This window comes from Muscardinus avellanarius, assembly GCF_963383645.1.
Source record: "Muscardinus avellanarius genome assembly, chromosome: 4".
Classification (NCBI taxonomy): Eukaryota; Metazoa; Chordata; class Mammalia; order Rodentia; family Gliridae; genus Muscardinus; species Muscardinus avellanarius.
The window spans coordinates 119,770,935-119,794,240 of NC_137789.1; the positions used below are offsets into that span (position 1 = coordinate 119,770,935).

Here is a 23,306-nt window from a genome sequence, read left to right on the forward strand (position 1 = left end):
GGGGCTCGGCGCTTCCGCAGTGAAGTCCAACTGATACACAGAGGATGCTGGGAGAAGCATAGAGCCCACACCACCGCCCACCTCCCAGCACACAGGGGGCCCTCCTCACACTCCAGGGCAGCAGGATGGCCCCCAGGTTCACACACACACACACACACACACACACACACACACACACACACACTCACACGCACACCACTTTCCATGCATGGAAGGGCATCAGAGGCCTAAGTCCAGGTAAAGAATTCCTCACCAAAGGTGTTAAGGAACTGGCTTCTAGGGAAGAATCAGACAGATCAGGGAAACAGCAATAAGCACACACGCAAACACCACAGGGCATCTTCTCCTGTGATAGAATGACCTCCACCTGGACCAGGGCACCTGGGCGTGGCATCCGTGCCTCGCAGCCCATCTCACCCACCCTCTGACTCTTCACTATTCTTTCCTTCACAATACAGGGCTTCAAAATAGGGCTTGTGGGAGCCCCTCTTCTTGGGCAGCCCTCAGGGACCCTTGGGGGCAGAGGGAACCTCAGGGCCCAGAGCAGCCGTCCTGGAACAGCCCCCAGGGCTTTACTTGAGGGAAGGAGGGGAACTCAGAGCTGGGGCAAACAGCCTCCCTCACAGGCCTCCAGGACCAGTGTTCCTTTGGTCTGGGCAGAAGGGGAGCATTTAGTAAAAGGGTTGGGGAGAAGGTGGGCACATATCTGCTGCCCCTGGTCCTTCGGCTCCCTAGAGTAGACAAGGGGACCCCAGCATGGAGGGGGCAGAAGCCGGAACAGCATCCGCCTCCCCCCAGGCTGTACCAAGAAGGAGTTGGGCAGGGCTTGTTTGCATTACCACAGTCCACAGTCTAAGACAGAAGCCCTACCCAACACCAGGCCCACAGAGGAGCTGGCTGGGCTCTTCCAGGGCCTCACGTTCAGGGCTGCCCCAAGGTGCTCCTAAAAGCTCTACTCAGGATCTGTGCCTGCTGCTCACCCAGCTCCACCCCTCCTGAGCAGGACCTCCCGCCACCGTCCCACTGTCTCTGCCCCTTTGGTGGCTCTGGCCTGGGTTGAGAGAGTTTCTCTGGTACTTGGGAATTCCGCAAAGGGACAGGACTTGGTGTGGTCAGTGTCCTGGCCCACCATCTGAGGCTGGTGGGGCTTTCACACCAAATCAGCCCCGTTTTGGGAGGACCCCCAGCAGACACACAGCTGCTTGCCCTTCTTCCTCCCCCTTGACCCCAGAAGGGGGAGAGAGAAGGGCAGGCAGTGGCAGGAGGAGGCAGGGCTGATAGCCAGGGTAGGGACTCCAGGGTGTGGGGTGGGGCGGGGAGGACAAGCCATGGGCATTTTAGTTCATTGATTTTGGCCTGTTGGTGTGTGAATGCATGTATTTTAAGACCAAAAAAAGAAAAGAAAAGAAAAGAAAAGACTACAGGGAGGCTGAAGGGGCCTTCAGGAGCCTCGCTCTGCCAGAATCAGTGTGGATCAGGGACACACAATTGTTAGCGCATGCCACATGCGCACACACACGCACATTCATGATACCAGCCGCACATGCCACACACATCTCATGCACTCACACTCCCACCCTCCCCCTGGAGCTAGGCTCCTTTCAACTCATTTCCGGATCCTTTCACTAAGCTGCCCACCACTGTCCAGGTCTCTGCTGGCCCGTCTCCCCGGCCGTCGGCCCCTTGGGCTGCCACGGCTCCCAAGGGCCAACTACCAGATGTAGCCTCCGTCGTCCGCCTCTCCCGCCTCGCCCTCCTCCTCCTCGGCCTCCTCGCCTGCTTCTTCTGTCTCCTTCTCTTCTTCGTCCTCCCAGCCGACTCCACTCCCAAAGTCCCCTGAGAAACCCACGATGTCATCTGGGGGATGGAGGGAAGGCTGGGTAAGCAGCTTGCCACCACGGGCCGCCTCTCTCCCCAGTCAGCCTGCAATCCTGTGCCCTCCCAAGCACAGGTCCTCGAAAGCCCCCGGCCCAGCCAGGTGTGAGGACACACACCTATAATCCCAGTATTTGGGAGGCTGAGAGAGGAGGATCACAGGTTTGAGGTCAGTCTCAGCAACTTAGCAAAACTCTGTTTCAAAATGAAAAATAAAATTGGGCTGGGATGCAGCTTGGAGGTAGAATGCCCCTGGGTTCAATCCCCAATACCAAAAAATAAATAGATGATAGGAAGTAGGTAGATTTTAAAAAAGAAAAAGATAGCCGGGCGTGGTGGCGCACGCTTGTAACCCCCGCGCTTGGGAGGCTGAGACAGGAGGATCGCGCAGGTTCAAAGCCAGCCTCGGCTACTTAGTGAGGCTCTTAGCAACTTAGTGAGACCCTGTTTCCAAATAAAATATAAAATAGGTCTGGGAGTATAGCCCGGAGGTAGAAAGCCCCTGGGTTCCACCCCCAGCACCACCAAAAAAAAAAAAAAAAAAAAAAAAAAAAAAGATAAAGAAAGCCTTGCTGGCTCTTACCGCAGTCAGGGTTCCCATGCGTGCGGGTACCAGTCAGCTCAAGCCCCAGCTGGTCCACACACCAGCAGTCCCCGCTGCCCTGGTCACACTGCATCTTCCGGTAGTAGCCATCCTCATCACAGCTCGGGATGAAGACACCTGAGTGGACAGGGTCCAGCAGGGTCAGAATGGGCCCCCAGGTGCAGGATCTTCAGGGTGGCAGCCCCAGAGCCACAGCATGAGCAGGGCCCAGACTGCCCCACAGCCTGGCCAGCCAGTGCTGACCACTCAGCAAAACAGACATCAGCGCTTATTCCATTCAGCCGCCGCTCAGTCGGCTGTGATGGCTCCGTGGGCTGATCTTGCAGAAGAGCTGGTCTGCTCTCCTGGTGCTCAGCGGCTTCCACCTGACACTGCTCCTCTGCCCAGCTGTCCCTGCAGGAAGGCCAGCTTCTCCTCCCGGCTCTCAGGGCCGACTCTCTTCCCTCAGGTCCCTCACCTACTGCTCCTCTGAGAAAAAACCCCGCTCACTCGGTGAGGGAAGGAAACGCATAGAGACACTGGGGTGACACCAGGACCCTCAGGGGAGCCCGGGGGCACAGGGGACCTGCTCAGGGTGAACACAGGAGAGGATCAAGAGGGCGGCTCCCTGGAAAGGCCACTGGCATCGCGTTTTGGCCTTATGTATGCCAGTCTCATTGGTCCAGTCAAATGCTGGGCTGCTCCCCAGGAGCTACAAGGCCCTCTGTCTGCTCGACTGTCAAGTTCTAGCTGCACACTCCTGTTTTTCCATGGTCCCACCCAGGACTCCACACTCGCCTGTGCTGAGCCTTGCAGGGACAGAGACCTGTCAGTCTCGCCCATCAGCTCTGGCCCGAGCTGGGTTTTCCCATTTGTCTTCCCAGGGTGCTTGTTGAGAACAGGAGCACAGGGGCGAGCATCTTCCATGGAGGGACCCCACTCAAGTTCTGTGCACACACTTGATAGAGTGAACCGAATGGAGGGTTCTAGAATGCTTCTGCATTCCTATTGCCTCTAACCCCTCCTCCAGCCTCCATGCCCCAGCAGGGGTAGCCATAGAATTAAAGTGCTTAAAATACACTTACTGAGGGACCGATGGGGAAACCCTGGCTCACCAAGTGGATAAAGACAGGATGAGCGTTTCCCTCTGTTATTCTGGGCCAGGTCTTCCTCTGAGCTCAGTGCCTTCCATAAGGGACCTCTGAGCCTCAGGGGAATTCAGGGGAGCCTCCCTGCCTCCTGCTCTGGGCCCCGAGCTCCATCTCTCACCTGGCTTCTTCTTGGCAGCCTCCTGGATCTGGATGCGCTCCAGCTCCGCCAGGCAGGGTGGCTCTGTAAGGAGAGAGGCAGCCTCTAAGGGGCTGTCCCATAGTGCTGACCGGACACTGTCTCTCAGGACTTGGAAACCACAGCAAGGGCTCTGCAAGATGAGGCCCCCAGTCTCTGATATGAGGCCACCGCAGGTGGTGGCAGGATGCACTGGTCCCTCTAAGGTCCTCAAACCAGTGCAGGGACTCCACGGGATAAAAACACTTTGTCCCTAACTAGGGGAGGATATCACAGCTGTGGGATAGGCTGAGGATCCCAGGAAGCCTAGAAGCCTTAAGGAAGGGGGATCTATGAGGTGAGTTAACAGGATTCAAGGGAGATGAGGTAAACATTCAGACACCCCAAGGGAGAAATCCCAGGAGAAGCATAAGATTGGGTAAATATTAGAAAGAATACCCAGACCTGAAAATAACTGGCAGCCAGCCTCTAACTCATCCATGACCTTGGGAAGTCCCGGGCCCTCCAAGCTGGAGGCCTGCTGACTGCTCACAGCTGCCCAGGAAGGCTGCCATACGGAATGGATGGCCTGAGGGTTAACGGCTAGAGAGAGAGCTTTCTGGAGCAAGGCAGGTGGCGGGAGGCTGAGCGTTTGGGGGCAGCACCTCTAGTCTGCAGAGGAATTCTACAGTGCTCTGCACCCAGGTCTCAATTCACCCTCACAATCGTCTCCAAGGTAGGGATTGCAATCTCCTGATTCGGATAATGAATTCAGGAAGATCTTGTTACTTGCCCAGGGTCCCAAACTAGTATACCATGGAGCCCCCTCCAAAGCCTCTGCCAGAGGGACTGCAGACACCTCACCATGCCTACCACCCAGTGGCCAGAGAGACAGAACCCTGGGCCTCTCCAGCTCTTGACCAGGGAGCTCGGGGACCCCTGAGAACCTATTTCGCCATTGATGACATTTTCTTCTTGGCCTAGGTGATCTCTTAGCATACGTTAGTCTGGCTCTGCGCAGAGAGCTAACAAAAGTTACCATGCATTTAAGGCTGGTGATAACCTACGTAATCACTTAATTTGGAGCAAAGAATATGAGACATGCCCAGAAGGGGAATCACTGAGAAGCTAATGTGTCTTCATCAACAAGATCCTCACTTGTCCCACATCCTTGGCCCTCTGAGGGCTCTAAAAATTTCACATTTGGAGCAGGTGTGGATATCTGTAATCACGGTACTTGGGAGGCTGAGATAGGAGGATGGCAGGTTCACAGCTAGCCTCAGCAACTTAGTGAGGTCTTCTGCAACTTAGTGGGACCCTGTTTCAAAGTAAAATAATAAAATAGGGTTAAGGCTATAGCTCAGAGGTGAAATGGCCCTGGGTTCCATCCCCAATACCAAAAAAAAAAAAAAAGAAAAGAAATTCACATTTGTAATTTTTCATACTCTTGCTTAAAGAAGCCAAAGTGCATAAGCTTCAGGACCCACAAATCCAGATCCACACTGGAGTCTTCAAGGAGGAGTTAAATGCTGGCTTCCCTGGACCCTAAGAGATGAGGCCTACAGGCAGGCATGCAGAGAGTGTGTGGGCTGCACTGGGGTGGGGGGGTGCCTAGGAACCCAGCTGTAGCAGAGCGCCCCTTGGAGGTCACAGGTCACACTCACTCTCCCTCCAGAAGCAGAAGCACCACTCTGCGGTGGAGACTCGGCCATCCTTGTAGGTGTCGCAGGAGTTGAAGAAGGGGCGGATGCAGACCTCGTACTTGTCCAGGTTGATGGCGGCCAGCTCCATCTGGTCCAGGAAGAGGTCAGCACTGGTGTCCAGCTTGGAGAACATCCAGCCAATAGAGTCCTTGCAGCTGGCTCCCAGGCTCTTGTCCAGCCCTGGAGAGGAGACCAGGATTCAGATACACTCCACCCCTCTATCCAGTCATCCCGGCGCCTCTTTCTCAGCCCCAGCTCTCTGTTGAGAGTCAGGAAAGGTTGACTCTAACCATGGGGTTGAGAAACTCAAGAATGGCCAAAGATCCTTCCCCCTGCTGCTACCCAGGACTGCACCTAAACCACTAAAATTCCATTTTAAAAACCTTTTAGAAAATCATGCGTGCATGTGCATGTGTGCATGTGCATGCGTGCATGTGTGTGTGTGTGTGTGCGTACATGCGTGTGTGTATGTGTGTGTGTGCGTGCACTGGGAATTGAACTCAGGGCCCAGAGCATGCTAGGCAAGTGCTCTATCACTGGCCCCAGGAAAAAAATAACTCTTTCCCTTGGTGACCCATTTGAGGGTCTTAGCTCCCCACTTATGTTTAAAAAGTTCTTCCTATTAACTAGCAGCTTCCCACTCTGGCTGAAGCTGACCTCCCCTTCTACAGGGTTTAAGCTCTTTTTATCCATGGATGGGGGGGTCATTGTAGTCCTTGGGGTCTGCAGGATACCTGGCCCCTGTGCATGGGCCCCCTCCCCATGTCCCTCCCTCCTCCCAGGCAGAGCATTGGCTCCCCGTACCACCGGCCGGGCTGGCTACACTGCTGGTAGAGCTGTTCTGCTTGGAGTTCTCGTGAAGGAGCTGGAACCAGTCCCGCAGCCGATCCCCCAGGTCAGCCAGGTCCTGACCCGTGCAGGTCTCTGCAGTCAGCAGAACAGAGAAGGGTGCAGGGGGTGAATGCGGGGCTGGGCAGCAGGCTGCATCTCAGTTCAGGGTCCTACCCTGCCGGCCCAGAAGCTGGGCGGTGGTAAGGGGTGAAATAGGGAAGGGAAGGTTCAAAGCAGGGACTTCCTCTCCCATCTTCCACCTCCTCTAGCCTAGTTCTCAACACAGTTCTTATGGCACAGGCTCCCTGTAGCCAAGTCCCTTCCTCTACCCGCCTCCAGACACCCGGGTAGCGAGATCAGGGCTGAGGCCCAGGCCTCCTGCTCCGTGTGCGCCCCTGGCCCCACAGACCCCTCAGGCCTTTCCCTGATTTTGTTGCTTCTCTCTGCTCTACAATTCTGTGACCTCCCACAGCACTGAAGGAGGTGCCTAGGGCCTCAGGTGCGGGCAGCAGGCAGTGGCCAGCTTTTGGGTTACCTGGCTTGCCATCGGCGGTAGAGGTGGCAGCCTGCTCCGTGGGGCAGGGACAGGGCCCCTCGCATCTCACAGTTAGCTGCTTGCTGCTCAGGCAGGCCTGCTGCTCCAGCTTACACTGCAGGAGAAGGGTTGGGCTGGGTTATGGAGATCGCCGCCCCAGGGTCCCTGCAGCCAGGGCACCCACAGGCTTCCACCATGGCAGCTACATCTCCCTTCCCCATGAAGAACCCGGAAGGGCCCTCCTTGCTACTCTGCAGACCTAGGTTGTGCAGTGGTAAGAGGCAGCAGGCCCAGGAAGGGGGTCCCTGGGAACAATCGTAGCTGTGGAAGATGGCTGCAGACCCCACTCTGCCCTCTCTGTATATTTATCCCTCCCTGCACCCATCTCCCTATCCACCTGTCACCCTGTGCCCTGCCGCCTGCTTTGACTGTCTGTTGCCCAGCCTGGCTCTCGTGGCCACACCTCCACCACAGTCCTTTGGCCCTGTGGGATGGGCTGTCAGTCTTCCCACGGCCACCTCCACGGCTGTTCTCAGCTCTCTTCAGAACAAACAACCTCCATCTGTTGAGCATCCACCAGCCCCTGCCTTTCTAAGAAGCATCCGCCAAGCTGCTGACTAAGAACATTGCAGAGGGGCCCAGCCACTGCTGGCCAGGAGAGTGTCTTCCCTGCTGTACTTGTGTCCCCTCATGCGATGACTGCTACTGCAAATGGGCTGTCTATAGCATTTTACAACCTTATCTTACTTGGTCCCCTAAGTTCTGTGAGGGTGGATCATGTTTCTTATGTTCAGCAGAGAACATCAAGGCCCAGGGAGGCCCAGGGATACACCCAGGGCTATACTGCTGGAATGGAAGCCAGACCCACTGAAGAACTGTACCTCCCTACAGGACAGTTGCAGCCTCCTGCCCACACCCTGCTTTGCCCTCCACTGTGGGACATGGGCTTCCCTCCTCCCCTCCCCCTCTCCCTTCTCCTCTTCCTCCTCTCCCCTCCCCCTTCTCCTCTTCCTCCTCTTAAGCCAGTGACAAGGTCTAGCTCCAATTTTTTTTAGGTCATCCAAGCCTGGCTGCAGCTATTTCTTCTAGGATGGTTGCCTTGAATGCACTGACTGTTGTCAGGCTCCATCAGTCCCAGGAACCCCTAGGGAGGTCCCAGCTGAGTCACCCCGTGGCCTCAGGTGTACCCCACCCCCACCCCCCACCTGGGCCTGGGGCTCCTCACCACCGAGCTGTAAGTGTGTCCATCAGAGCCACAGACTGAGGCGAGATGGGCCATGTGACAGGGCTTGCAGATGTTGTCTTTGTTTCCATGGAGTTTCAGGGTAGGCTGCTTGATCCTATAGGTAGGGAGGGTGTGGGGAAGAAGGCAGAAATGAGGGAGGGATAGGAGAAGGCCCAGGAGACCTGTTCCACTGTTCCAACAAGAGGCCAGGCCAGCAAACTCTAGTAGATCAGCCACCTCCCTGCCCCTGACCACCCTCCCCATCACCCCCACCTCCAGACCCTCCTCCAGCTCACAAAGGTGGAACCAACTGTGCAGGGCTCAGACCCCAGCTTGCCCTTTTCCAGGGGTTACTGAATCCAGTGGGGCCTTCAGGGAGCAAGGCCAGGCTGTCTGCAAGAGCCAAAGGGGAGTTGGACTTCATGTGAGGGCTCAAATCAAATCAGAGGTTGCATACTGATGACCCAGGGGCCAATCCCTGGCCCTCGCTCATGTCTGGCCACCAAGGGTTGTTGTTGCTGCTGTTTTCAATTGGGTTATTCACCAACAGTTATCAAATGGGAGAGTTTATGTAAGACCTGGACCCCTGGCCGTCTCAGGCAGCTGGAAGATGTGGCAGTCCTAGTCCTGTATTCCCTCATAGCTGGAGCAGCCAGTGCCAAGAGGCAGCTGACCCTTCCCCAGGGCCTGTGCTCTCCAGAGTGGCCCGTCACCAAGCTCTCTCCATGCAATACAGTACTCGCCCGGCCCCTCGGGCCTCTAAGATTGCACCCCAAGTCTCATGTTGATTTAAGAGGGTGAGGAGGGACAAAGGGCCTGGGACAAAGAGGTCAGGTAAGGCCTTGTCTTTGGGCTGGAACCAAGTCTCCTCAAATGCCCATCACCCCTTCCTGTGCTGTAAGATATAACCTTCCATATTCCTGAAGTCACTGCATGTCAGAGCTGGAAGGAACCTCAAGTTATCTGGTCTAATCTATTTGTCTTTGAAATATGGGACACCCAGCCCAGAGAGGTCCTGTGTGTTCTGTACTTACTCTATCATGTCTGTCTGTCTGTCTGTCTGTCTCTCCCTCTCTCTCTCTCTCCTACCCCACCCCCGGCTTCAAGGGAAGCAGCTGCTATGTTGTGAGGAACCAGGAGCATCCCTGTGGAAGGTTCTTGTGACTCAGAACTGAGGCCTCCAGCCAGCAGCCAAAAGAGACTTGCAAGTGGCTCCTCCCGCCCCAGTCCAGATGCCCTGGCCACAGCCAGAGTGGTGACTGTGTCCTCATTACCAACCCTGAGCCAGAACCATCTAACCACTTTGGGATGCCTGATGCTCAGAGACTGTGAGATAATGCATACTTGTTGTTTTAAGCCACTGAGCTTTGGGTAAGCTGTTTGGCGGCAACGGGGAAGGAACGCGTAAAGAGAGGGTCAGCTGAGCGAAGTGCTCCCAGCCCCTCACCTGTGCTCCAGCTTCTTGCGGCTGATGCACATGGCCCGCTGGTAGCCCTGGGCGATGCACACCTTGTGGCGGCTGCATTTCACCTTCTGGCAGGGGTCCTTGGTGGTGTCCAGGGCTGCAGAGACACAGGTGAGGTCGCTGACCACTTAGGAGAAGCCGGGAGCCCCAGCCCTACTTCTGAGCTGGAGGCCCCTCCCTTGCATAGCCCTTGAACAGCATAGCCCTTGAACAGTCCTGAGCTCCCGACTCATCCCCATCAGGGCCTGGCCAGTCAAGAAGCCCCCAGGCCGGAGGCAGGACTCGCCCTCTGCTCGTCTTCAGGTGTCAGCCCCCTCCCCTTCCCCTTCCCATGTTACCTTCATCTCCTTGCTGATTGTCCTCCCAGCTCTTGATGTAGTCATCCTAGAGAAAGACAGAGGGATGCAGAGAAGGGAAAGACCATCCCAGAGCTGAGGCTCAGTGGCCACTACTCTGGAGAGGAGAGGCCTGGGCCACAGTGTCCACACGTCAATTGCCACCATCCAGGAGGCTGTACAGATGACCCTGTTCAGCAGGCCCTGGCAGCTGCCTACCCCATGCCTTGACCCTGCTAGACTCACATCCAGGCTCCCCTCCAACCTCTCCTCTAAGGAGTTTACTCCCCCCACCCCATGCCGGACGTTGGTGGGGGAAAAGAAGTGGGACCAGGGTGCTGAGACAGGGCAGGGATGGGGGTGCAGCTCAGGCAGTACTCACCTCCACCTCCTGGAGTCAGGATGAAGCAGCAGCCGCGGGAAATGAGCAGGGGAGAAAGGAAGAGAGATGGGACTTCAGGGTGAGGCCCACTCGAGACCTCGAGGTCCCAGGCCAGGTCCCCGGCCTCTTGTGCCCGTGGGTGCTAGGCAATATCCTTTGACTGTTATGATCCTCTGATCCCCAGGGACCCCAGCATCCCTACATCTTTACCACAGGGAGCTTACAGCTAACCCTAGGAGAGGGGAGGGCCCATGGCTGTGAGATGGCACCCTCCACCTGTTCTCCCAACCCAGCGCTGGCCCCACCTCTACCACCCAGAACAGTGATTCTCAGGCCTGGGTCCTGGTGTCCCAGAAATGGCTCTTTCTTCTGCCAGGGTCCCTTCCTTGGCAAGCCCCCTCCTGCCACCGGCCAGGATCCCCCTTCTGTGGCAGGGGATGCTTTTCAACTTAAAGTCCCTTCTTTTCTGCAGAGCTCAGTTGGTGCTGAGTGAAGAGGCAGCTACAGAAGTGATGGTGGTTTCCCTGCATATCAAGGTCCGGCTTCCAGTGGTGTCAGGGGGATCTGAAGAGGCCCTCTGAGGGCGTCTGATCCAGCCTCCTCCATGTGCAGGAGAGGCTAGAAAGCCCAGGGACAGGAAATCCAGGTCCCACTGTCATAGGATGCAGCCTGTGGTACCCAGGACAGGCCTCTGTTCTGCTATATCACGCAGTCTCCAAGACCCAAGGTGACCGAGACACCTTACCCCTCTCCATCCCGTGGCCCAAGGACCCTAGACAGGCCACAGGCAGAGCACCTACCGCCCAGCCTAGCTCCCTGCCACCTCAGCCCCAATGTCTCTGGTTGCCTCTCTTTCCCCTGTGGAGTGGAGACAATTGCTGAAAACCAGCCAACACCTCCCAGGGTTCTTTTGGCAGAAGCTCTGCCAGGCAGGATGAGGGCTCCTGGGGGCTGGCAGTGCCAAAAAGCCATTCCAGCCTCCTCTGCATGGGGAGTGGGGGCAGAGGGCATGAGAAGCCACATACAGCTACCCTGCATCCTGAGTCCCTCCCACATGTCAGAGATGCACAGCGGTGGCGGGCAGAGGCCACATTGCAGCACAGGAGTGGGCAGCGGCTTGAGGAGGAAGGCACAGGGCTCCGGCTCCAGAGGGATCCCACATGGGAGCAGCAGAGGGGTCACCCTTGAGGGCTTTGGAAGTGAAAGGACTCTGGGCCTCGAAGCCTCCCAAGGAAGCCAGCAAGCTTAGGTACAGGTAGGGGCAAAGGGCTTTGGGGCAAAGTCCAGAAAGTACCAGAACCAATCAGGCAATTGTCAGCAGCAAGGTTCCTGTGTCCTATACAGATGTGTACCTGAGTGTTTCTGCATACCTGTGTGCATTTGTGCAGGCCCAGGCACACCCCTGCACGCCCACAGGTAGGTATCATATAACGTGTGTGAGCAGGCCCACACGTATATGCATCCTAATCTGCAGGATGTGTACACATGCGCACTTGTGCACAGCGTGCGAAACAAGGCCACTTAAGGCGGTTCACCCAATGCCAGATGGTTCGTATCCAGAAATGAAGTAACAAAACCCACTTCTGTGAGCAGCCTCCAGTTCTCACATTTGGGAGCCCAGGCTCAGGCTTCCTGCCCTTCCACGGTGAGAGGGAGGATGGGAGAGACCGGGAGAGGAGGGGGAGCGTGAGAGAGCGGCAGATGGTTCCCCCGAAGGGTGGGCCAGCTCCGGTCAGGCCTCCACAAGCCTCCACGCGGGTTGCTTCAAGTGGGCGGAGTGAAGCCACGGCCGCTCTCAGATCCAGGTCCCTACAGCTCTGCATCTCATGTCTAAAGCTTGGTTCACGTCCCTCGATTTCTTCACCGCTAACAGGGGGACTCGGGGATTTAAAGAGCAGCCTTTCTTCCTCTTTCCAAGGACATGCACAGAAAGCAAACACTCCACATGCAGAGAAATTCCAGCTGAATCCCTGGAAATCTCCCCGCACCCAACCCAGGTCTCCTCCTTTGGAGCATGTCCCGCCCTGCCCTCTCCATGATCAGCACTGCTGGGCCCTTACCCTCCAAGCCCTCCCAAGTCTCCGCTCTGCACCCCCCCACAGCCGCACCTGAGCCCCGGCAGCGCCCCCTGTTGGCCCTGCCTCCCCTCCACTTCCCCGCCACTGCAGCCAGTCAGCACCATGTGACTTCTGGTCCTTCCATTAGGCAAATCTGAGCGTGTGTCCCTTCACTGAACACAGTTCACTCTCATTGGGTGGGTGGGGGTGGGGGTGTGAAGTCGGTAGGTGAAAAAAATCAGTATCAAAATGGTTAACAGTGAGCCAGGGGTGGTGGTGCACGCCTATAATCCCAGCACTTGGGAGTCTGAGACAGGAAGATCATACGGGTTCAAAGCCAGCCTCAGCTACTTAGTGAAGCTCTCAGCAACTTAGTGAGACCCTGTTTCCAAATAAAGTATAAAATAGGTCTGGGAGTATAGCCTGGAGGTAAAAAAAAAAAAGCCCCTGAGTTCCACCCCCAGTACTACGGGGGGGGGGGGGAGAGAGAGAGAGAGAGAGAGAGAGAGAGAGAGAGAGAGAGAGAGAGAGCGAAACAACATTAAGTGGCTTTCTACAGAGCAGAGATACAGAACATTTTGGCAGTTTTCTGCTTCTTCTCAAGTTTCCAAATTTCTATAATGAACACGTATAACTTATAATAAAGAGAGAACACTGATAAATGTTAGGTTTTAAAAGCCTTCCTGGTTTCCTGTTACCTATAAAGGAAGGTCCGTCTTTTCATTTGCCCGGCTACTCCAGTCCTATATCTGCCCAGCAGATGTTTTAGCATGCTAAACCTTCACATGGCCACCTCTCTCCATCTTGAAGTGTGTTCATGTCCAGCCCCAGAACTTCTGGTCTCGTGTGTGTGTGTGTGTGTGTGTGTGTGTGTGTGTGTGTGTGTGTGTTACTGGGATTGAATCCAGGGACATTTCTACCTTTGTGCTACAATCCCAGACCTTATTCTATTTTTTATTTTTTTTTTTTATTTTTTTGGTGGTACTGGGGTTCCTGGAAGCCCTTCTTCCTCTGGGCTACACTCCCAGACCTATTTTATATATTTTTTTATTTGGAAACAGGGTCTCCTAAGCCAGCACACATGGCTGGCTTCGAACCTGTGCAATCCTCCTGTCTCCGCCTCCCAAGCGCGGGGATTACAAGTGTGCGCCACCACGCCCGACTCTATTTTTTCTTTTGAAACAGGATCTCACTAAGTTGTGGAGGGCTTCACTAAGTTGCTGAGGCTGGCCTTGAACCTGAGACCCTCCTGTCTCGGCCTCCCAAGTGCTCCCAAGTGCGCCACCAGGCCCAGTTTCTTGTCGTCTTTTGAAAGCCATCTCAGGCACCATCTTCCTCAACCCTGCTCCCCGCCTGGCTATCCAGGCTGACTGCACCTTGCAGAATTCTATTGCTCTGGTGACACCCAGCAATGTCATGGCTTCTGTTTCACTCTGCTTTATTTAGATGGCCAGTTCCCTGAGGACAGAGAACATACAAAGCTCATCTCTGCACATCCAGCACCCAGTACATGTTAATTACACTAACGATGGCTAACATCTTTGGAGTGAATCCCACCTGGGAGGCATTGGGCTGAGCACTTTCCATTCACTGGCCTGTTTGCTCTTCACAGCAAACAGGAACCTCAAAGAGAACCGTAGTATTCCTGTTTCTCAGGCAATAAAAGCGAGACTCCAGAGAGGTTAAGTGGCTTATCAAAAATCACAGAACAGAATACTGACACCCAGAACCGTGATTTTAGCATCTGGGCCTATAACCAGCACTCCATACTTGTTGGCTGATGAAGAACCTCCCAGGCCAGGGATGGAACCAGGAAGCCCCATGGGTGCTCCTCCTATCACACCAGCTTTGCCTCAGCCCCTCAGAAAGGGGGCTCGAGGTAGAGGGGGAAGACCTGCCTTCTCCGGGTTCTTTCCAGAAATCCCTTCACCCGCCCCTGGTTCTGCTGGTTTGGAGCTAACCCATCTCCTGCTTTGATCTCTGCGGCTCAGCTCGGTTGCCATGGAGACGGACCCACTGCGCCAAGCTGAAGGGGAGATGGCGAGTGCGCAGGCTCAGCGGGCTTAGGGGGCACATGCTGGGTGTTTCCTAGGCTGTTTACTTCCTGTCATTTTAATTAGCACCCAAATCACCCGCTCACTTTGCAGCTTTGAATTAACCCCATCTCTTCCAGCCCGCCCACCTGCTGGGGGAGGGGAAACAGCAGCACCCCAAAACAAAAGCAGCTCTCCAAGAGCCTGACTTATTGGGGTGCCACCCACCCCGGGCAAGTCCCCACCGGCCGCTCTGCAGCAATGTGAAGTCTGGGTGCTAGGTCCCCTCTTGGTCTTGCTCCTGGCTGCCAGCAAGAAAGTCACTTGCCCTGGACAGGCTCAGCTTCCTTGTCCACAAAGCAGGGGCAGTCCCTTGCTCCTCTCTGGGCTGCAAGACACCCAGGAGAAGGGACCCAGGGAGCAATGTCTGAGAGCATTCTGCAAACTGTGAAACTGCGCACTTGAAAGACACAAACCGGGGCCACTGAAGCCGGGGTTCCCTGGCACACAGGAAGAGCACGTAGGGGCAGGGGATGGGTACAAGACCTTTGGGTCTTAGAGTCACAAGGGACCTCCACTATCGACTTCCATCACTGTCACCCAGAGCACATCCAATGGCCCGAAAGAAGTTCATCGCAAGACTTCCACAAACCATGGCTTCTGTAACTCCACTGTGGCATTTCTTCATTTTCTTAATAGATTAAGAATCTCTAAAAATGGAAGTGGGCCAGGCCTCGCCCAGCCTCTGAGAGGCCTTCTGCCTGGTACTATTTTCACCTCAACCCTGAGGGCAGGGAGCCTGTGATGGAGCCCAGGGGTGGGGGACATTCATGTTGGGGACTTCTCCACAGAGAGAGACCCAGAAAGAAGCAGGGAGGGGTGTCATGGGACACATGGCCAGGCTGAAGGCGCCTGGAGGAGGCAATATGCCTGCCTGGGGGAGGACTGGCTGGCATGCTGGGAGGGGGCAGTGTTCAGTACCTGCTCCTCTCTCTGTGTGTGAGGCCTGGACAAATAGGAGACAGGCATCCGGAGACTCCTGCCTCCCACCTCCTCTCCCCTCGGAGGAATTTCCTTCAAGGGCAAAAATGTGCTTATCACCCCTCCCTGCATGCCAGGAGCCCAGCCTGGGCTCAGGTATGCCCGTGCCAACGCCAGCCTGACGCCGGGCCTGGCCTCCCTGTGACCCCAGTGGCATCGCGGTCACCACCCCAATCCTGCAGTCTGTAATGAGCAGAGATCAGGGGAGAGAAGCAAGGGGCCTGGGGTTCTATTCTGAGCTCTCTTGGGCCTCAGGGATTTTTTTCTGGAACATGGAAGGGGGTCATAATTTCAATCCCAGGGGTCTCTGAGGAAGACTGCAGAGCGTGGGGCGGAGGGAAATGTGTACTGGGTCGTGGAAGAGCATCAGGCGAGGAGAGGAGCCGGGCCTAGGGGCTGCCCTTCCTGGGGCCTCTGTGCACAGGCAAGACGTGGGGCTGAGCGCTGTAAGATGGCACGATCCTTCCAAACTGAGGACTTGGAGAAGGCAGAAAAGCAGTGTGAACCGGCTCAGGTTCTTCTGGCCCTCTGACCATGCCAGGGACCAGGGCTCAGGGACGGGGCCAGAAGCTTGCGTTGGGCAGTGGTAAGACACTGGCCGGGCCTGTCTTTGTGCTAAGTCCAGCCTTGACCTCTTCTCAGTATGCAGAAGACAGCAGGAGCCCTGCACGGGGCGCTGTTCCCCACCAAGGGAGCCCCGTGCTTACACACCCACAGGTCTGAGGGGTGGCGGGCCTGCTCTGTGGGCACACTAAGGTAGGGGGGACGCTGAGCTCTCCCACTCTCATGAGAAAGGAGGCAGCTAAGCACAGCCAGGCACAGACTGAAGCACAGGGCCCCAAAGGATGGACAGGCCAGGGGACAATCCTCCTTCACGCCTTCATCCTCTCCCAGTCCAACAAATGAGCCATTGGAAGCCGGGCTGGGCACTAGCTGTGTCTGTCCCAGGTTTTGGAAAACCAGCAGGAGGAGGAGAATAGCCCAGACCAGAGCCCCCGCCCTCCTTTACCGTGGCTGCCGGAACCTCGGGCCACAGAAGAGCAAAAGAGCGGGAGGGGCTCGGGACAGCAGAAGGGACCCCTCCTGGTTCTCCCGCACGGTGCAGCACCTCTATGGAGCACCACGAACCCTGCGTGATGCTCTGGGGACAGGATTAAAAGGCACACCAGGCAGTCTGTGGCCCAGCCTGGCCTCAGGGGCCTGCGACAGGAGAAATGTGGCCAACGCACACTGCACACACCAGCAGCAGGAGTCTAGAGGGCCCAGCCAGAGTGTGAGTAGTGTCAGGAGGCAGCAGCCACACGTGCCAAATGAGCCTGCGGCCAATAAACGCTGCAGGGATCCCAGAAGGGGCTGAACCTGGGGTTGAACGCTGGCCCAGCCCTCGGGGTCAGAGGTGAGCCTGGCTCCGCTCACCAAGGCTGGGCGCAGGGGTGTCTAACTCCGCATCTAGGCCGAGGCCTGGGCACACATTTCCCTGTCTAATAACAGCTCTAATAAGATTCACATGCACAGACTGCAGGGTGGATGGCAGGTCTGTTCCCCCGCCCCCCGCCAAGGCATATGTTGAAGCTCTATCTCCCACTAGGATGGTATAGGAGGCGGGGCCACTGGGAGGTGATTCAGTTCAGTTAAGGTAATGAGGATAGAGCCCCTAAGATGAAATCAGTGTCTTTATAATGCCACCGAGGCTGGCTTCCAACCTGCACTGCAACCCTCCTGCCACAGCCTCCCAAGTACCAGAATTACCAGCATGCACCAGCACACCCAGACGCTCGGTGTCTCTGTAAGAGACAAGAGCTCGGTCTCTCTGCCATGTGAACACAGAGAAAAGGCTGCCAGGAGCTAGGAGGGGCCTCGCCACACACCCAGTCTACAGGGGCTTGACTTCCCAACCTCCAGAACTATAACAGATCAGCTTCTAGCAAGGTGCCGTGGTACACACCTGTAATCCAAGTACTTGGGAAGCTGAGAAAGGAGGATCGCAGGTTTGAGGCCAGTATCAGCAACTTAGTGAGAGCCTCAGAAACTTAGTGAGACCCTGTTTCAAGATTTAAAAAGTGGGGCTGGGAATGTAGCTTGGAGGTAGAATGTTGCTGGGTACAAGCAAAGGAAGAAGAAAAAGGAGGAGGAAGAGAGGAAGGGGAAGAAAAAGAAGAGGAGGAAAGGAGGAAAAAAAGTCAATTTCTGTTGCTTCAGTCACCCATCCATGGCCTCTTGTGACAGTCATGAAAAATGACTGAGATGCCAATATGCCTGCCTGGCCTGGCATTTGCCCTGAGATGCCCTGAGGCCCCATTTCTCAGGTTTCTCAGTCCATGGCCACATCAGACCGACCTACCCTCACCTGGTCACAGGTCCTTCTTTTTGAAGAAAATCTCTTCCTTGAACCCAAACACTTGCCGCCCAGCCTGTGGCGGCGGGGGTAGGAGCCTCTGCAGGTGGAGGGGCTGTTGACAGGCCCTGCTGCCATCTTCTCAGAATCACAGACCGCTCAGGGCTCTGTGAATCATTTTCTCTAGCCTGCCCACTAAATCAGTGGGGAAATCAAGGCCCCGAAAGGTAAAGTGGTCACCCCAAAGTCACGCGGCTAGCCTGCCCTCTTGCTAGAAAAAAGATCCGGGGGCTTGGGGGGGCACAGAGTAACCCCACGCCTCAGACAGCCTCTGACCCCCTGCAGAAGAGGGGGTGTTGGTTTTGCATCCTCTTCAGACACCTGGGAGAGCAGAAGAGTGGGCAAGCACCTGGCAGCCTCTCCAGGCAGTGAGGCTGCTCTCTCCTGCTCCCCCCAGACTCAGCACCCCACTGGGCTTCCAGAGCCCCCCACTGCACTCTGGAGATCCCCCTCCTCTGGAGATCCCCCTCCAGTGGGAGAGGAGTTAGAAATCAAAGTGGACAAGGAGGCCAGGGAAGAAACTGCCCTCTCATCCCCAAACCCCAATTTTGGGTTCCCTCCTGACCCACTTTTGGTTTCTCACACACCCACACTTCCCCACAAACAGCTGTGCAGCTCATCCCCACTGGCGCAGGGGCAGGGGCAGGGGCGGCGGCGGGAGCTCAGAGCTCACCAGGACATCCTTGACACTTACTTCCTACAGGCTTACTTGGTGTTCAGAAGAACATGAGAATGAGCTAGACATGGTGGCACATACGTGTAATTCCAGTGACTTGGGAGGATGGGGCAGGAGGATCGCAACCTGGAGGCCAGCCTGGGCAACTTGGTGAGACTCTGTCTCAAAGTTTAAAAAAATAATTTTTTAAAAAAGGAGCTGGGGTTATAGCTCAGTGATAGAGTGACCCTGGGCTTAATCCAGAGAGAGAGAGAGAGAGAGAGAGAGAGAGAGAGAGAGAGAGAGAGAGAGAGGAGACAGACATGAATGAGAATATGAAAATGAAGAATGCACTGCATGTCACATGTAGCCAGACCCAGGATCACAATGAAGTCCCTGGCATGTGGGGTGTTCAGATCTGTAGTGCTCAGGAGGCAGCTCCAGGAAGGATCCACCTGGGTTTTTCTATGGGGGAGGGTACTGCCGGGAATGCGCATTCATTATTACATTCTTGAACTGTGGGGCGGGGTGTGTGTGTGTGTGTGTGTGTGTGTGTGGTGTGGGGTGTGGGTGGGGGGGGTGGGGGGGTGGTGATGTGACATGCCTGGTGTCCCGAGCCCGGGCCCAGGGTGTCCTGGCACACCACATTCCCTGCCCTCCGGAGCCTTTGGGGTGTTGCTAGGCCTGGTGGGAAGCAGGCTGGTGGTAGGCTACCAAAGGCACCAGGAGCTTTGTTCCACCTGCCTGGGCCATCCTGGGAAGCTGTTAGGACCCAAGCCCCGGTGGACTTTGCTCTTCAGGACAGGCCCTCCCTTCCCATCATTAGTATTAGCTGTATTAGATGACCTGATTCAGAGTCCATCTCCACTATTTCCCGGCTACTTTTTCCTTAGGTAAGTTATTCATTTCTCTGTGCCTCTGTTTTTTGTTTGTTTGTTTGTTTGTTTGTTTTGTTTTGTTTTGTGTTTTTGTGGTACTGGGGGTGGAACCCAGAGGCTTTCTACCTCCGGGCTATACTCCCAGACCTTTTTTATATTTTATTTGGAAACAGGGTCTCACTAAGTGGCTGAGAGCCTCACTAAGTAGCTGAAGCTGGCTTCGAACCTGTGCGATCCTCCTGTCTCAGCCTCCCTAGCGCTGGGATTACAAGCGTGCGCCACCACGCCCGGCTGTGCCTCTGTTTTTTCAACCATAAAATGGATAGGTTACAAAGGAACAATAACCATCTCACAGGCTCCTGAAAGGCACAGGAGTCAACGCTTATAAAGTACCTACTGCAGGGACTGAGAGATGGTTAGCTTTGTCTCTAGGTGCCAAACTCTATGCCAGACACTTGCAAATATGATTAAAATTTAATGGAAGTGGAGTGCAAAGTAGAGAAGAGCCAGGAAGAAGGGTAACAGCTGCTTCTTCCCAGCCAAGCTCCGCAGAGCCTGCCCTGAAGATGCCATATCTGTCTCCAGGAAGCCCCGTGTTCTTTGTCCCAAAGACCTGCAGTGAAGCCCCTCCCAGCTCTGCAGGGAGTGAACCTGGAGATGGAAGCAGAGCCTGGAAAAGCCCAGGACTGCTCAGGGCAGGGCACAGCGAGATTCCTGGGCCAGGGAGCCAGGCCCAGCCTGCAACCTCCCCATCTCCTCTGACATGAGTCCCCTCCTCCCTGGCACCAGGGCAGCGGGCATTAGATGTGAGAGCTCTGTGCCCACTGGAGGGGAGGATTACTCTGCTGGCAAATCCTGCCTCCCTTCTAATCCTGTGCTCAGAGAAAGAATGCTAAGCTGAGGCTCTCCTAACCAGCTCTGACCAATTCCAAATTGGAACAATTTGGTTGTTTCTCGTCTCTGCTCTTCTGAACCCCTTCCCCGGGATTCCCTCAATCATCCTGCTCCGTTCTTTCAACACTATTTAAAGAGACATTTCACTCAATTCCAGGACTGACCCTCTCCAGCCTATTCCCTGAGAACACCCCACCCCTCCTGCTTGCCTCCCTCCTACCTGGGCAAACCAGGGAGCTCTGCATCATTTTATGATTAGTTCAAGCTCTGCCTGGCAACCCCTTGGGGGTTCAAAAGAAATTCCTTTCTCTCCTGTGGGGAGCCAAGCTTTTCATATTTTCAAAAGAGCTGCCTGATGGAAATGCCCGGAAAGATGGATGCTGCTGCGCCCAGCTGGAGGGCCCTCAGCCCTTAGGGTGGGAAGCAGAGCCTCTGTTGGCACAGAACGATGAGAAACACCCCTGGTGCAAGTCTGTGCACCGCACAACTCCAGGGGGCGCCATTCACATGGGGCCTCACAGTTAGAGTTATGCAATGCAGTGGCTCTGAGCTAGCAGCCTCCTTCTTCCCTCTCTGCAGAATCCACCAACAGATCCCCATGGCCAGGCCCTTCTACCCAGTCTTTCTGTCCTACTTCTCTCTCTGACCCTGTGCTTCTGCAGCCAGGACTACCTTAAATGGAGTTTTAGAGGAAATATGCTCTACTAAAGCTGGAGACCCCCCCTCCCAAATCAATATGTGCCTTAAAGCTTTCCATGAATCCTACTGGGATGGGTCCCACAGACCTGGTGCGTTTCTTGTGGTAAGCACAGAGGAGAGGGGAAGTGGTTGGCACGGAGATAGGGAGACAGGTGGGCAACCACGCTGGGGGTCAAGCAGTGGGTCATTTCTTCTTCCCACCCACTGGCTTGGCTACTGGAAGCAGGTGGAGGAAGGGAGGCGGAAGGAATCTTTTATTTTTAAACCCTTGCTGTTCTGATTAAGCATTTCTTTTTTCCTCTGACCTTCACTAGTCCCATTTCAGCAGATAAAACAGCCAGCGGGTCCCAGGGAGGCCTGGACCAGCGACACATGGATTCAGGATTGGCCGCTTGCTGCCGCCCCCACACTGCTGGGCCCAGGGCTCCTGCCCAGGCAGCGGCAGGAGACTGCAATCTGGGCTGGGCCGGCAGGTGCCTCGCTGGTCCCCAGGCTCCGGGCTGGACCAGAGCTGGGTGGGGCAGGGAGACAAGAGTCAGCTCTGCGGCCCAAGCTATTCAGCCTGGGGTCCTGGCCCCAGGGGGGTTCCTCCTTCCCTTTGTGAATTACAACCTTCCAGAGACTTTGGGTAGAAACAGTCACTTGTCTCATAACAAAAAGATCTGTATCTCTGCCTTTTTCCATCATGTGGCTGGATAGCGTATGCCTGGTGCATGTGTGTTTTTAAACATTTTAGAAGAAACATGCGGATACTCGCAGTTTAAGAGAAAAGGGAGATCACCATGTGGCTGGCCTTGTACTAGGTGGGTCTGATGATAGAATCCGGGGAATGAGAAGTTGACCTGGGTGGAGGGGGGCGGAGAAGAGGCTTTCTGGGGTCAGGGCGTCAGCTAGGGCCAGGTCATCAGGAGGAGCCGGAGCCGCATCTCCCACAGCACAGCCCGGCCCAGCTCATGTCACCCCCCGTGGATCTTTTGGGGACCGGCCACACCTTCCTCCCCCCCCCCCCGCCCCATCCCGCCCATCCGGCCCGCAGGCCCGAGGCTGCGGCGGCCGCTCCGGGAACGCCGCCTCCGATTTCCCTTCTGATCTACAGGTGCCAGTAAACAAAGTGCTGCAGCGACGCGGGCTCGTCCGCAGCCGCCTCCCGCCTCCCCGCCCCCACCCGCAAAGTTCGGTCCAAGGTTAAGCTGGGGTTCGGGCCCCAGACTCGGCTTCTCCAGCTCACAGGGCTACAGGCGCGTCCCTGGGTTTGCGACCCTCCTGTTCCCTGGGCCGCCCCCTGCCCCCGGTGGATCCTGGAAAACCAGCCAGGGTCCCTGCGCGCACGGGCGCCTGCGGGACCAGACCCGGTTCTGGCAGCCACCGGGAGATGGCATCGGGCATTTTCACCGCACCGACCCCCCCACCACCACTACGGACACACCTTCCCCCAGCTCGCTGGGACCCTCAACTCTAAGCAAGGCCAGGTCTGCCCGGCCTGCCCCCTCCCCAAAGCCCGAGCGGGAGCAGAGGGCACCCACGCGAGGCGGCGCTCTTCCCCGCCGGCCCCACCCAGACCTGCGCCTTCCGCAGTGCCCCGTATGTGGCGCCTGCGGCACCCGCGGGCTGGGGCGGCCGGGGGCGGTCACCGGGAGGGGTCGGGGCCGCCGCAGCCCGGGCGGGCCCTTGACCCCGCACCCCGAGCCCACGCCCGGCCCGCAGGGAGACCCTGCCGGGAGCGCCTCCCCGCCCGCCGGGGGCGTCCTGAGGGTGCGGGACGCGGAGCGCCCGGCCGCGGGGCTCGGGAGGGGCGTCGGGCTGGACCCTCGGTGGTGTCCGCTCCCGGGGCAGGCGTCTCTACCCCCCGCGCGGGGGTCTCCGCGCCCAAGCTCGCGCCCCCAGCCGCGCCCGGCCTCTGCGCCCCGCGCACTCACGTCTCGGAAGCGGTTCCAGTGCTTGATCTTGCCGCTGTACTGCGAGATGGACGACAGCCATTGCTCGTCCTCCATGAAATTGCCGGGGGTCTCGCCCTCCTTGAGCGCTTTGGCGTCGCCTTCGGCCAGGGCGGCCGCGGCGAGGAGCAGCAGCGGCATCGCCAGCCGCCCGCAGCCCGGGGCGCGCATCGTGGCCTGGGTGGGACCTGGGGGTCTTGGCTTGGGCAGGATTCTGCCGCCCTCCCCTCCGCCCTGCGGTCGCGATGCAGATGCAGGCGCCGCCGTCCTCCTCAGCCCTCCTCCTGCGGTCTGACTCCGGTGACTGACGGAGGGTGGGTCGCGGCTGAAATGTGACCTGGTTAGGAGATGCACTTGTCTGAGAAAGCCCAGAGCTGGACGCGGGGAGAGACTGAATCAGAGAGGCTGCGCCAGCAGGGGCCGTGTCTGTAACTGTAGCATCGGCATCACGTTTGACATCATCATACCTGGCTTAAAAAAAAAAAAAAAGGAGGGGGTAGATTTCAAAGCGAGCGCTGGA

General features: G+C 56.5%; 1 protein-coding gene across 1 annotated transcript; it reads right to left on the minus strand.

Moving 5' to 3' along the window:
* Positions 1–1,711: 1,711 nt before the first annotated feature.
* On the minus strand, positions 1,712–22,957 carry SPOCK2 (SPARC (osteonectin), cwcv and kazal like domains proteoglycan 2; the record flags this gene model as incomplete). Its single annotated transcript, XM_080694487.1, has 10 exons — positions 1,712–1,857; positions 2,459–2,596; positions 3,728–3,790; positions 5,389–5,607; positions 6,232–6,351; positions 6,794–6,908; positions 8,019–8,133; positions 9,466–9,580; positions 9,822–9,867; positions 22,769–22,957. 10 exons carry the CDS (start codon positions 22,955–22,957, stop codon positions 1,712–1,714), a joined length of 1,266 nt encoding a protein of 421 aa, XP_080550613.1.
* Between the last annotated feature and the right edge of the window lie 349 nt (positions 22,958–23,306).